This window comes from Callorhinchus milii, unplaced genomic scaffold (assembly GCF_018977255.1).
Source record: "Callorhinchus milii isolate IMCB2004 unplaced genomic scaffold, IMCB_Cmil_1.0 Scaffold10, whole genome shotgun sequence".
Lineage (NCBI taxonomy): Eukaryota > Metazoa > Chordata > Chondrichthyes > Chimaeriformes > Callorhinchidae > Callorhinchus > Callorhinchus milii.
The window spans coordinates 16,354,011-16,368,100 of record NW_024704751.1 but is presented as its reverse complement, the minus strand read 5'-3'; the positions used below and the strand labels follow the sequence as shown (position 1 = coordinate 16,368,100).

At 47.9% G+C, this 14,090-nt stretch overlaps 1 protein-coding gene across 3 annotated transcripts; it reads right to left on the bottom strand.

Moving 5' to 3' along the window:
• Nucleotides 1-3,390: 3,390 nt before the first annotated feature.
• Nucleotides 3,391-13,954, bottom strand: paqr7b (progestin and adipoQ receptor family member VII, b). Of its 3 annotated transcripts, none has more exons than XM_007894916.2 (4): nt 13,800-13,954; nt 13,047-13,090; nt 9,905-10,941; nt 3,391-3,546 (listed from the first exon to the last, which is right to left on the bottom strand). In XM_007894916.2, the coding sequence occupies exons 3-4, from the start codon at nt 10,921-10,923 to the stop codon at nt 3,444-3,446; spliced, it is 1,122 nt and encodes a 373-aa protein (XP_007893107.1). In that variant the 5' UTR covers nt 10,924-10,941; nt 13,047-13,090; nt 13,800-13,954; the 3' UTR covers nt 3,391-3,443. The 3 variants fall into 3 exon arrangements, with proteins under 3 accessions (XP_007893107.1, XP_007893105.2, XP_042194643.1); XM_007894914.2 differs by lacking the exon at nt 13,800-13,954 and adding an exon at nt 13,216-13,487; XM_042338709.1 differs by lacking the exons at nt 13,047-13,090; nt 13,800-13,954 and having other exon boundaries at nt 9,905-10,943.
• Nucleotides 13,955-14,090: the final 136 nt, after the last annotated feature.

The window sequence follows — 14,090 nt, the reverse complement described above, 5'->3', positions numbered from 1 at the left end:
ATATTTAAAATAGTGTTTTTTATTTAAAAAAATACAATTTTTGTAAGGTGCGGCTTTTTCCTGCAGCACGCACAGCGGCACAAAAACAGATGGTGTCAGATGGTGACATTACAAATAATCATCCACACACAGCACAAAACCAGCAATCAAACACACTGGAATAGGGTATAATTTGTGACATTTGATAACTATTAGCAACAATAATTTCTGGCCTACGATACTATACTTAACAGGCATCATTCAGAGGGTTAGAATTAAATGGCCACAAGGTGGTGGGTCCCTCTCATTGACGTCTTGTTCTGAATGGAGAGGATTACTCAGGTAATTGCAGTTACTTACAAGTTAATTTTGATGCTTTTAGATTTATTTCCGGACGCAAATCTTCTGAATCAGGTGAAGTCCATTATCTTCCCAAGGCCTTGATTTCGATCAGCAAAACCCTGGTCCCTGTGTCATGGCAGCTCTGGGTCAGCTCCCAGCCAACAACAACAACTTGCATTTATATAGCGCCTCTCACGCAGGGTAGAGTGACCCTCACTAGTCGGGACACAGCGACTCTATTTGGGGACTCTGTGCTGCTTGATGCACAATAATAATCCTTGTATTTCATATAAATATCAAAATGTTGCATAAGCACTTCAAGAAGAATTGCTGTCAAATGTAGTGACTGTATTTGTTGGCACATGCAGCTGTCACTTTGCACAGAGTAATATCCCACAAACATACACACACTCACATATCTACATACAAAAAGGGAACGTTCAATTTTATCTGGAGGATTGTTGGCCAGGACACTGGTCGAAACTATTCTTTTCAAACAGTGTCATGGGATCATTTGACATCCACCTGAACAGGCAGACAGGATCTCGGCTTAACACAGGGGTGACCAACCTGTGACCCACAGGCCAGAAATGGCCCATGAAGCCAACAGGAAGCATCCCTATGAGTATAAGGTAAGTCGGTGTTCAATTGTTTGTGCGTGTCAGTTTTTTTTCTTAAATGAATATTTCTTGATTGATGCCAAAATTCAAGAAATATTGAATCAAGACATTTTTTCGAGGGTGGGTGGGGATGTGGGGGGAGCGACCATAAAGGTTGGTTTAACATCTCATCCAACAATGCGGCACTCCCCCAGATAGCGCACTGAAGAGCCAAACGAGACTGTGAACTCAAAGTGAGACAATCGTCTGAACCAGAGGTAAAAGTGCAAGCAGCTGAGCCATGCTGGGTTTTGATTGCATGATTTTGTGGGTGACTACACCGAGTGCTTCACTTCCTTCACAACTCTATATTGCCCTATTCTAAATGCTTCTCAGGCACCGGCGGAGGCTCCGCTTCCTCCTCCTCCCACTGAGCTGCGTCCTGAGGTTCTATCTGATCCCCTTTCTCTTTCTGCTTCACCACTTTTGCATAAATTGCCATGTTTGCCCCGGGCTCGGCCGGTTTCACCGATTCTCTGCTGCCGCTTCCCTCCCCACTCGCAACTGCCCAGGTTTGTGCCGAGCTGGCCTTGCCCGGGCTGGGACACGGCTGCAACTTCTGCGGCTCCGACTCGTTCATGTTAACTTCGCTGATGACTTCATACAGGTCATCGTCAACTTCCAGCGCCTTGTCCCCTATGTGAGCGGAAAACAAGGAACATTACAATATTACCCCGTGCACCCTGCCCCGTGCGCCCTGCCCCGTGCGCCCTGCCCCGTGCGCATTACCCGGTAAATGTGGAAACTCTCCATTGGGACTTGCATCTGTGAGCTGAGTGGGAAACCTCTGCCTCTAAAGAGAATGAAGAATTTGTCAGTTTCTTTGCGTTTTGACTTCTAATAATCAGTTACCGTGTCACGGGATTAATGGACCAGTTACAGGGTAAGCATCCCACCTGCAACAAACTCAGCTAAAATCGTTATCTGTTTCTGAATATTTGTTAACCAGTAAGTGAGAGGTATTAGGACACTGGGTTAAACTTGCGACAAGCTTGCCAGTGTTTAGCTAGTTGGATTCCAGTAGTTACTTACACCAATACTCACTCTGGGGTCCCCAGGGCTTGGCTTTTTCCAATGCCAAACTCTCTGGGATGAGGTAGGGAAGGGTCCCTCCATGGACAGAGTGCACACTAAGACAAACTTAAACTACTGTGGAACTCACAGCAATTTGGTTTGGAGACTCTTAAGCATAATAATAATAATAATAATAATAATCCTTGCATTTGATATAGCGCTTTTCACGTCGGGAGGACGTCCCAAAGCGCTTCACAGAACACACTGTAAAGTGAATTGACTGTATATTTGTGGGCGAACGCGACAGCCAATTGCGCACAGCAATGTCCCACAAACAGTCGTAGATTGAAAATGACAATTTATTATTGTTTTGTTTTTTTGGAGGGATTATTAGATTATTATGGTGCTGGACCAAAAAAATCAAAGGACTGAATGACTTAATTCAGCCATCAGTGCGTCACTCACCACAGACACAAGCACAGGTCTCTTCGCTCCTCTTCCTTGTCTTCCAGTAAATCTGATGAGCACAGAGACAGCACTCTTCAAAGTCACAAATTACATCCTCTCTGAGACCAGGGCTCCCTCTGTCTCCTGGACCTCGTCATTGCTTTTGTCAAACTCGATCACGCCATTCTCCTCCGCTTCTCCTCCCTCATCCACCTCAGTGGGACCGAACTCACCTGGTTTGAGTTCTACTGAACCAATTGACTTCACTTCATCCCCACAAACGTTATTACCTCCCACCTTCGCCCGGTCACCTGTGGTAGTGGCTGCACTGGCTCTCCATCATCAAATGGATCGACTTCAAGATCCTCACACTCACCTACAAATCCTTTCAAGCCCTGGCACCTTTCTACCTCTCTGATATGCTTACTCCCCACTCCATCTGCTGCCTCCGCTTGGCTGGCTTCGGCCTCCTGCTTGTCCCTTGTCCCCTCCACAATCTGCGGCTATGCTTTCACCGCCCGAAGCTTTGAACTGTCCCTCAATCCCTCTACCTGTCCGCTCCTTCCCCTTTTTCAGATCATGCCTGAAGTCTTTGCTCTTCGACCGTGCTTACAATAAATCACCTCTTCCCTCCCTCCCAGCTCAGCATCAGGTTCTGCCACTGTTAAGCACTCCGAGATGCACCCTGTGTAAACGCAAGTTGTTGTAACAAAGTGAACCAATTGACGACAATATTAAGTCAATATGTTAGTTACAGCACTGGAGCTTAGCAGAGGCAACGTTACTGTGAAACCAGTTCCGAAACAATCTGAAAGAGGTGGGAAATATTCCAATTATGGATCTAATTTTCCAAATGTGATCTGTGTTATTAGCAAATTATTGGCAGCTAAACCTCCAGACCAGGACTAGTCATCACGGCATTGCACAGAGATCCTGGGATTTACCTCTTGCAGAAATTGCAGCCAACTGTGAGCAGGATGAGAAGCAACAAGATGGAGATTGCTAGCCAGAGCTGAGGAAGTTGTGACAGATCAGGAACATTCCCCACACCACTCTCAACCGGAGCCATGAAGCCAGGATTGGGAGTGACAAAGCAGGTGGAAACCTGGAAAACAGAATACAGAATTAGTCTGATGAATAAAGATTATGTTAATAATAATAATAATCCTTGCATTTGACATAGCACCTTATCACATCTTCGCAACATCTAAAGCGCTTCACAGAATATACTGTAAAGTGAATTGACTGTTTATTTTGTGAGCAAATCTTGCATTTTTATGGTAAATCTCTCGAAGCTCTTCACAGGTATTGCTGTTAGTGTAGTGACTGTTTACAAGTGAGCAAATGCAGCAGCCAAACTGCACCCAGGAACACACAACCATAAGCAAGTGACCAATTTATCTGGAGAATTGTTCGCCATAATGATGGTTAAAACTTCGTCTTTACCAAGAACGTTGTAGGCTCTTTAACATCCACCTAATGGTTCCTCTGACAACACAGCTCTCCTCGAGCCTTTAACTGCAGCGTCAGCCTGGACTGTGAGATGTTTGCAAAGCGGATTTAGTTCAGCTCTTGGTGCTGTACTTTGGGGAATCTCTCACTGTAATATCTGATTTATAAAGGTAATATGAGAAGCCTGGACTCACCTCTGACAACACGTCACTCACTGTGCACAGGAGGGGTCACACCCTGTTCGGGAGGTCAGAGTGTAATCACAGTCCAATTATGAAGGGTGAGAAAAATCACTCACAATGTCGGATGGAGAGAGCAAGGGAAGTGGGATGAGAGTAGAAAAGAGTGAGCACCCAGTAACTCTGTAATTTACTGAAATTCAGTGAGCAAATAATTTTGTACTTTGTTACCGATTCCTCCTGACAGGAAATTCCTTCAGAACAGGTGTGGCGGAAGGGAACCCCACAGAAATCACAGATCAAACAGCACAAATCACACGCAGACAAATGTAACCTGTGATAATGAAAGAGTAAAGGTCCTTCACGTCTCTGACTGAGTGGTTGAAAATGCGTGCCCACTGCCTCCTGTTGTGATTCACAGCTAAAGCTGAGAGTACTTTCTTCCACAGAAATGGGATCACACTCATAATTAGACAAATTTCCGAGCAAGGGGTCAATGATCAGAGTCACGTACAGCGACCCCACTAACCCGGCTCCCGGTTGTTAGCGCTGTTTAATAGCTGTGTACTCACCTCTGGAGTCTGTCTGCAACCTCAACCCACACTGAAGAGCTCGTGAAGAATGAGCCAGGTTTATAGGAATAGCTTTGAGGAAGTGTGGCAGTTGCCAGCAACTGCACCTTAAGTAAACAATGACAGGAGAAGTTCGTTTGTCAGCAATGGATCTCCACTTCCTTCTTTCAGCTCTGAGCTACCTTCCTCACAGACCTGACGAGCATTCAGTGACATTTGTGGTTGCACAAAGTTTTAAAACTTTAAAAGCTTCCTTACCTGCCCAGTCTGTGACCAGATTATCTTCCAGACGCTTTTCTTGTGTTCCTGTCACTGTAGGCTACCTGGTGTGGCTGAACAGCCAGATCTTGATAATTGATCCCCAGGGCTTCAAGGGTCAAATTATTTGGCAAGCTTCAGATTCTTTGTGAAGAGAACAAATTTCATCAGCTAAACATTTTAGTGTTGCTCAATTGTACATTTATGGCTCATTGAAGTGAAGGAGTGCGGGGATTGTTTTTTTTGGTCAGCCGGGTGTTTTGACATATGCGGAAACTCATCACCATACTTAAAGAGTATCCAAACCAAACTGAGAGTTCCATGGATCCCACCCACACATGGAAATTCACAAGATGTTTATTAATTTGGAAATGCGCATTCTCCCTGGAGGGATGCATCCTGATTACCTAATTCCAGAGACTATTAGGTGCAGTTTCACAAGAGTCAAGGTTTGGGGACCCCAGGGTTTGTGTTGCAATATTGCTGGAGTCTAACCAGCTAAAACCACATAGCTTGCCATTGAGAGCACTGTATGTCTTGGATCACCCTACCCCTTAGGGATTTGTCTTATATGATTAACAGGAAGTGAGTGAGAAGAGTCACTGCCCCTCAGATGCCTGGTCTGTCTTCCAGCCCTGCCGATGAGTTAGGCTGGACTGAGCTGTCATCAGCAGTGCCCTGGAGTACTGCGGATCTGCTTGGCTCAGGAACCAGACTACCAAGAATGCCACAGACGAAAGGCTCGATTCTGACATTCAAATGTCATTTGATGTCATTACCACCATCGAGCTGCCCGCAGCTCGGCTACACATCCCTTCCCATTGAGCAATGGTTCCACCGGTTGGACGTACGGTGTTGAGTAGCAGCTGCTTACCTCTCTGTAAACTACTCAAGGTGGATTCCAGGTGCTGGACATACGAACACGTGTTCATAAACTGGGACTCCGGATAACCAGCATCTTCCAGCCTCAGCATTTCCTCATCAGCTATCTGACAGACATCTGGCTTCAACGTGGCAAGAGATTTACCAGACAACTTGTGATCTTGAGAAGTCCAAATCCAATGCTGTGCACCAGGCTTACTCAGCATCAGCTGCTAAATGTAGGTCCTCACGTGAAGGGCTTTGGCAAATAGACATGCCCACTATGAGGCTAATTCTGCCAGGGTGCCCAGCAACAGATCAGTCTAGGCTAGAACCCTACACTGAGTTTAGTGAAATATCATTGACACTGAGCAGCAGCTTCCAGCTTTACCAAATCAGATATTGTGTAGCTTAGATACAGACTAAAGACGATTACTACATTGCGCTGCACTCCAGGCAGATTCATGGAATTGGATTGACATCAAATTGGCACCTTTGCAAAAAGCGAAGTAAATTGGAGAAGAAAATAATTTTTCAGGTTCGACCATTGTTCAGAACTGAAAGAACACAATTTTGATTCATTCTGAAACTCAGGAACTGAGGATTAATTGGACTGGGACTTGGAAATGGAAAGTAATTCTGTATTTTGAGGTTGTGAGAGGCCTTGGCCTCTAGGTGACAGTATAGATTCTGTTATGGATTATTGTGGAAGTATTTACCTGGAAGTGTTGTTTTGTGACTTGTCAATGAGTCTTTGTGACAAATGTTTATTCACACATCAGGTGCTTCTAAGTCCAGACAGTTAACCTCCCCCATGGGTCTCTCCCAGTCACTTACAAGTCTGGAAGACAGGGCGGGGGAAATAGGCGGGAAATACAGATTGTAACAGGGATGTTATCTTACAACGTTGGTCTTCACTAAAATTCTAGGATTTGAAACCTTCCTCTTGTAAGACTCGAGGAGAAGGCTGAGGAGGAAAATGGAGAGAAATAGCAGATCACTAAAGAGGGAAGAAGTTCTAGAGGTTAGGAGCATAAGATCTAAAGGCTGATGCAGTACATAGGCGGAGGGACATGTCACAAGCCTGAGTCTGTCAAGCGAAGGAGTGGGGTAGGAACTATATTGTCAGATGCACCAAGACAGGAGAACAAGAGGACATAGGTTCAGAGATGCAAAGGGCAATTTCAGGGCTGATACCAGGAGGTATTTCTTACCAGTCACCAGTTCACAGTAATTGAAGTCAGGGCACCGGACTAACTTAAAAAAAATACAGATGGATGAGATCAAATGGGTCGAAGGACCTTCATCCAAACTGATCTTGTGTGATATACCTGTAGCCCCAGTTGGGTCTGGGCTGAATCACGAGTGAGGCTGTGGAAGCAACAAGTCAAAGCTCTTTCTCCCCTGCTCCCTGAGTTGTGAATGTTAAAAAGAGACAGAGCTTTATTCTGAATTAATTTGTATTGCAAATGACAAGCAGCATTGAGTGAAATTTCAATTTCAGCTGAAATTGCTTCTAGTTCTATCTGGATCAATCAAAAAAATAGTATGTTGACCAGGAGCTCAAGCCAAGAAACACAGTGATAGGAACACATCACATGGCCCTCAAATAGCCTGAGATGATCAACTGCTTCTCTGCAGCCTCGCCACTGGGAAGGCCATGGCTGATGGGCACGCTAGGCTAATCTGCTGTCTTAAGTGTCAGGATCTCCCCCGGGGTAGGTCAAAACTTCCACACTCCGTCCTTCTCTCTTTTGCGGGACACAATCCGGGATGTCTATGTCTGCAGCATCCAACATCAGGACAAGTCATTGAAACATGACATGACTTTAGTAAAAACTGAAGGGAAATTTTTAATGGATTACATTGAAATTTGGTGAAAGCCACTTTGCACAGGAATCATTATAGAAGCACTTTGTTTTGGGAATGGCTCAGCCGAGCACTATTAAGACAGAAGACACGCAGCACAGACACTTAACACAGTCAGAGAAACAGTGAAAGCATTTATAAACAACAGAGAATGCCAGAGTTTGCAATAAACTCCAAGCTCCTCCATCATTAGGCTACTGGTTAATGCTACTGATTTTCTGCAATGTACCAACTTGTGATACTCAGGGGTATCTGCTCCAAAAGACAGGCTGTTTGTTGGCTGCAGGAGCCAAAGATCTAATGAAATGAGTAGAAAAAATTAAAATATTAAAAAAAGGGTTTCTCTTTTTGCACCTGAACAGCAGGAAGCAATGGCATCATCATGGTCTCAAGTGGACAATCGGCAGTGATCCAATCACTAGATAAAGGCTGTGACTGGGAATCTGCTTAACAACTATTGGGAGACAGATAGCCTGGTGCTCTTCGTACACAACACGATTGCTTAGCCCTAGTTCACAACCAGTATCTGTCCATCCCAAGGCACAATGTGGGTGTGGAATGTATTGTTTAAAGAGACACTCTTGTCTCTGAAGTTGCTGTTTGCAAGTTGGTCCCAATGGAATGTTTTCCATCCCGCCTCACCTTCTCCCCCACAGTGCTAGTGTTTGTCAACATTCAGTGCTGGGACCCTCAACCAACCCTGCAACATCAGTCTTTAAGATTACACAAGGCAAAATTAGTGTAAAAAAAGTGTTAGCCTAGATTAGTTGGTAAACCTCTTGGCTGTGAGTCCGAAGGTTGTGGATTCAAGCCCCATATTCACTTTGAAGTTAGTCTGGGCTGACAATCCAATACAGTGCTTGGGGGAGAGGAAGTTGGATTGTTGGAGGTTCCAATAATATGTTAAACTGAGGTACCATTTGCACGTTAAGATGGACGTAAAGTATCCTATGGCAATATTTGAAAAGAGTTGGGAGTTTCTCACTGTGTCCTGGCCAACAATCCCCCAGATAAAATTGGTCATACACTTCATGGCTGTTTGTGGCACATTACTGCCTGCAAATTGGCAGCCGTGTTCACCTACAAAATACAGTCACTACACTTTACAATAAAGTCCTGTGAAGCGCTTTGAGTCATCCACCTGAGATGTATCAAATGCGAGGATTCTTATTTAATGTGGGCCAAATGGAGTGGATGGGATGCGGAGTGGCAGACTGAGTGCCTTTTAGCGTTCAACGGATTGGGACCCGAACACCAATAGACGCTCAGTATTCGCAGTATTTGTTTTGGTCAGCCGGGAGTCTGACACATGCAGAAACCCATCATCATGTTCAAGAATATCCAAACCAAACTGAGAATTCCATGCAGCCCACCTAAACATGGAAAATCCAGATAGATTGTTGAAATGGAATGTGCACTCTTTCCCTGGAGGGTTACATCCTGCTTACATAATTCCAGAAAGTATTAGGCGCTGGTTGGCAAAAGCCAAGGCTTGGGGATCCCAGAGGTAACTGCTGGAGTCTAAACAGTTAAAACCACATAGTTTGACATTGAGAGAAAGCTTTCCAGTTGCACAGCTAGGACCACCATAACCGTTAGGTCTTTGACTTGCAGGGTTAACAGGAGCTGAGTGGGAGAATTTGCTGCCCCCAGTGACTGGTCCGCCTTTCTGAGTCCTGCTGATGAGCCAGGCTGGCTGTGCTGTGGTCAGCAGTGCCCTGGAATATTACGGACCTGCCAGGCTCATCAACCAGACTACCGAGACCGCCAGAGGGCTGGCTCGATTCAGGCATTCCGTTGTCAAACATGTCAGAGCCAGTTCAGCTCCAAGAAGATTCCGCTTAACCCACCCCCACGAGGATGGTCACCAGTTGGTTCGATAGCCAACAGGTCCGAATTGGAGCCCTCACAAGGTGGATGTTAGGTACCTGGAACTCCCTCCAAGCATCTGGGACACTACCCTGCTTGAGGAACACTATATAAAGGTAAGTTGTTGTTGTTGTATCTGTACTTGGATTGCTGACCAAACCCACGTCTCTGCGAAGAGACACTGATGCCTCTTGGCAGAGATGTGAAGACTTCAGGAGTTAAACATTCACTTTGCCGGTTACTTTAGCACACAAGGGACAATTTCCATTTTTCAAACAGACCCACTAGAAATATAGAAGTCATGTTTAGCCTCTAGGTCTCTCCAGTGGAACCCCCCCCCCACCACCAGAAGGGGATTCCTCCTCACTTCTCCTTGTGGCTGAGTTTGCGTTTGACTCTGTACCGCATGTAAATGGCCGTGGAGATGCTGGAGAGGATGATGAAGGTGCAGCCGATGAACACAGCAGAAGTGGAGTGCTGGTGCCATGCCTGGTACAGGTGTCTTCGCCGCTTGTAGTCCAGATGCACGGCCTCCAGTTGGGCCAGCGTGCAGAAAACCATGAACAGATGAAAGATCTGATGTCCCTGCAGGAAGATGTCACACTTTCCCGGCAGCCATTTTTCCGGGTGCGGGCAGGAGAAGAAATGAGCGCAGACCAGGAAGCAGAGGACCTGGCAACGGTGGTAAGGCACGGCTGGGTCGGTGCAGCTGATCGAGTGGCAGCTGTAGATGCGGTGCAGCACAGGGCTGATGTCCAGCAGGTAGGCCAGGCCAGCGGGCACCACCTGGTATAGCTTACGAGCCCACGGCTGTAACACCTGAGCGTTGGACTTGGCGTAGCAGCAGCCAATGCAAGACAGCCAGGCCAGGAGCGTGGCCACTGGGAGGAAGAAAGAGCTGACGAGATGGTACCATTCCTCCTGGATGCTGTAGTAATAATGGACCAGAGCGCTGCTGTACTGATAGATCGCGACTCCAACGTAATCCAGGAAGAAGAAAGAATAGTGTGCGAGCTCGGAGCGGGCTTGTAGCAGGTGAGCTAAGGCACTGCAGCTCAGGTAGTTGAAGGAGGCCAGGATCAGGATCAGGAAGGGCCACGCGTGGCGATCTGAGAGGAAATCCACCGTTTTCGAGAACTCCTGCAGTTTGATCAGGACCACCAGGGCAGCGATCAGGTGCGACCACACATTGACCGCCTCGTTGTGCCGCTGGAACAGAGTCAGGAAGTAATAGCGCCAGCTGTGATGCACCGGCCGGTATCCCGAGTGGATGTAAGGCTCCCGGAATATGCGCGGCACCTCATGGTCCCGCACCGTGGCCGGCAGGCAGGGGGCGCTCTGTTCCAGGAGGCTCGGCAGCTGCCTGATCTGCTGGATGTTAATGAAGAGACGGCTGATCTGCTCCATCACCACCGTGGCCATGGCAACGCGGGGAGTACACTAGGGGACCAGAGAGGGAACCCGGAGTGTATTAACCAAGGTATAATTCCGAAATTCCACACCAGTAAATTACCGTTCCATAATAATAACAATAATAAAGGTAATGGCAATTTCATCGGCAGTCACCAAGTGCTCACTGTTTAGTCGGTTTTTACAGAATTTTAGGTAAATTTTACAGAATATTATTTGATAATTAAAGACATTGTATGATTATTACTTATTAGATTCCTCCTTTCATATTATTTGAATCATCCTAAGGTTTGAAACAAATACATGAACTATTACTTCATCGGTAGGAATCTGTTCTTAATTTCTGGATATGGGATAAAAATCCCACTTTGAGTTCAGTTCTCACCAATTCCTTTATAAATGCCCTTTGGGTGACAACAACAAAATTACATTTATACAGCGCCTTTCACATCGGAAGGACATCCCAAAGTGCTGGATAATCAGTGTTTCGGTCCCAAACTGGGGGTTGGGATCGGGTAGGGGGTGGAGGGCAGGGGGGGAAGGAGGGTGATCGAAGGCATGGTCAAAGAGGATGGGATCTTGAGATGGGTCTTGAAGGAGAGGGTGAGGTGGAGGGATTGCGGGATGGCGTTCCAGAGGGTGGGTCAGAGTGGCTGAAAGCCCGACCCCCAATGGTGGGATGGGCGAGCCAGGGGACGTGAAGCAGGCTGGAGCCCGCTGAGCGGAGGGTGCGGGCAGGTGGGCAGGGGGTTAGGAGGTTGCAGAGGTAGAGGGGAAGGGCTTTGACTGCAATCACTGTCTCCTTCTCCTCAACGGTTTATCTCTGATTTTAAAATCATGTTCTCTTGTCCTGAATTCCCCTCCAAGAGTCAACATATTTCTTATTTACACCTAATCTTTATCTGCATAAAAAAAATCGAACTTCTGAGCACAGATCCCAGAACCAGATCAACAATCACATTACTTATCCCGAGTGTCCTCTGATCTGCGCTTTCAGCCACTTACACCCTGAAACTCTGGAACACTCTTCCTCTGTCTCTCCGCCTTACCCCCACCTTCTTGGACTGTGACACACACACACATACACACACACACACACACACACACACAGGGCTTGGTGTTGTGCTTCCACACGATCAAGCGCTCTGGGACGCTCCTCTGCTCTATAAAAAAATGCAAGTTGCTGTTGTTGCTAAAGAAAAGCTTTTTTAATTGGCATTTCTCAGGGATAAAAGAGAGAGAGAGAGAGAGAGAGAGAGAGTGAGACTCGATGGTTTAAAGGCTGTGTCACTTATCTCTGCAACAGGGTCTCCGATCTGCGGGGACTGCACTGGCTGTGGTACAGCAGAAAAAAAGACGCTCATTCCAGCAGCCAACGGGGACCCACCACATCCTCAGTTAATCTTTAACATCAATTTATTCTGCATCGATGCGCCGACTCTTTCAGAGGAAGGCGCTCTCTCTCTCTCTCTCTCTCTCGAGGCTTCCTCCCCACTTCAGGCTATGGGAGCTGGACCTCGCTCCCCTCGGCCTCGGTCGCAAAGGCAAAGCTGCCATAAAAAAAAGGTCGAATACCACCTCTGATCCGCTTAACGAACTGCAACAGGTTGGGGGGGACGATGCTCGTCGGGGGCCAAGTCACTGGACTCATTTAAAAAAAAAGAAGCTGGAGGGTGGGGTGGGGGGTGGGGGGAAGGGGGTAGAGGGGGAGAGGGTGGGGGTCCTGTAGGGATGAGGACTGATGGATCTGCGTCCAAATTCCTCCTGGGATCCAAACAGCGGGATTCCCTCTGCTCCTCCCACACCTCGACCGCTTTTAACTCCTCGGCACCGCGCCCCGAACCCCTCCCTTCCCCGATCCCCAGCGCCACACTGCGAACCGACAGAGAGAGAGAGAGAGAGAGAGAGAAAAAAAATCAAATGCTCTTCAACCGGGATCTGAGATACAGGGTCTCCAACGCCAAATAATGCCGTCGCCTTCACAGAGCAACTCGTGAGGACAAAGGCGCGGACACTCGCACTTAAACCCACAGCCTCACTCGCGCACTCACTCACTCTCTCTCACTCTCTCTCTCTCGTCCCTCAAACTTTCCGCAAACGCTCCCCAATCGGGGCTGCGCTTAACCGGGACTTACCGGGAGAGCGTCCGAGCGACTCCCAAAACCTGCGGTGCAAAACCCTGCGGAGAGAATGGAGGATGTGAGGCCGGAGAGAGAGAGAGAGAGAGAGAGACAGAGAGAGAGAGAGAGAGAGAGATCCTCGGAACACGCGAGTACTCAAAAAGCTGGAGATTGCGCAACGAACCGGAGACGTGACATTGTTTCCCGAGTTTAGAGGAAGGTCGAGAGGAGAATGGGATCGGTTGGGTCGGTGCTGCGGGTGGTCGGAGAGTCGGGAAAGTCTGAGATGGCGATTGCGCGCGAGAGAGAGAGAGAGAGAGAGGGAGAGGGAGAGAGAGAGGATGGAGATTGGGAAAGGAAACCACGTATCTGTCCAGTGCGCGACTTGAGTAATGTAGAGTTCATTCAGAATGTCAGAGGAAAGGAATGTTTGGCCGAGTGACCGCCTGTTTTATAACATTCAACCCCCCCCCACCCCCTGAAAAAAAAACGGAGTCACGGGGAGGTGTGAGCCCCGACCCGCGACCAGCTCAGGGGGCAGAGCCCACAGGACAGCCCGGTGATGGTCAGCCTCCCCCGCTATCCCCTTGGAGATGCAAACAAACCCGTGCCAGGAACCCGGCTCCCCCACTGCCACCGGGAGCCCCGCGCGGGCGGCGGGGCTGGAAGTGTCACCCGCGGGACCGACAGCAGATTTCACGCTGTTTCTCGCTGATCGCGGTCCTTTACACCGCGGTCACTCACTCACTCACTCACTCACTCACTCACCGGTTTACGATGTTCCCGCACCGTCACTTTCCAGCAGTAACTCCGGGCAACAACTAACGAGCTCGCGGTCACCGCACAGCAAAAAAATTCATTCACTTGGGGGCAGTAAACGGGAGTTTCGGGCCGGGATTCACACACCCCCCCACACACACCCCCACCCCACCCCACCCCACACCCCCCGGAGAAACCAACGCTCTCAATTAAGAACGGATCAGCCCGGGTGTGTGCTCCGGAGCGTGTGGCTCTCAGCGTACGGTGACGGCGATCGGCGGCTGAACCGGTTTAGCGGTG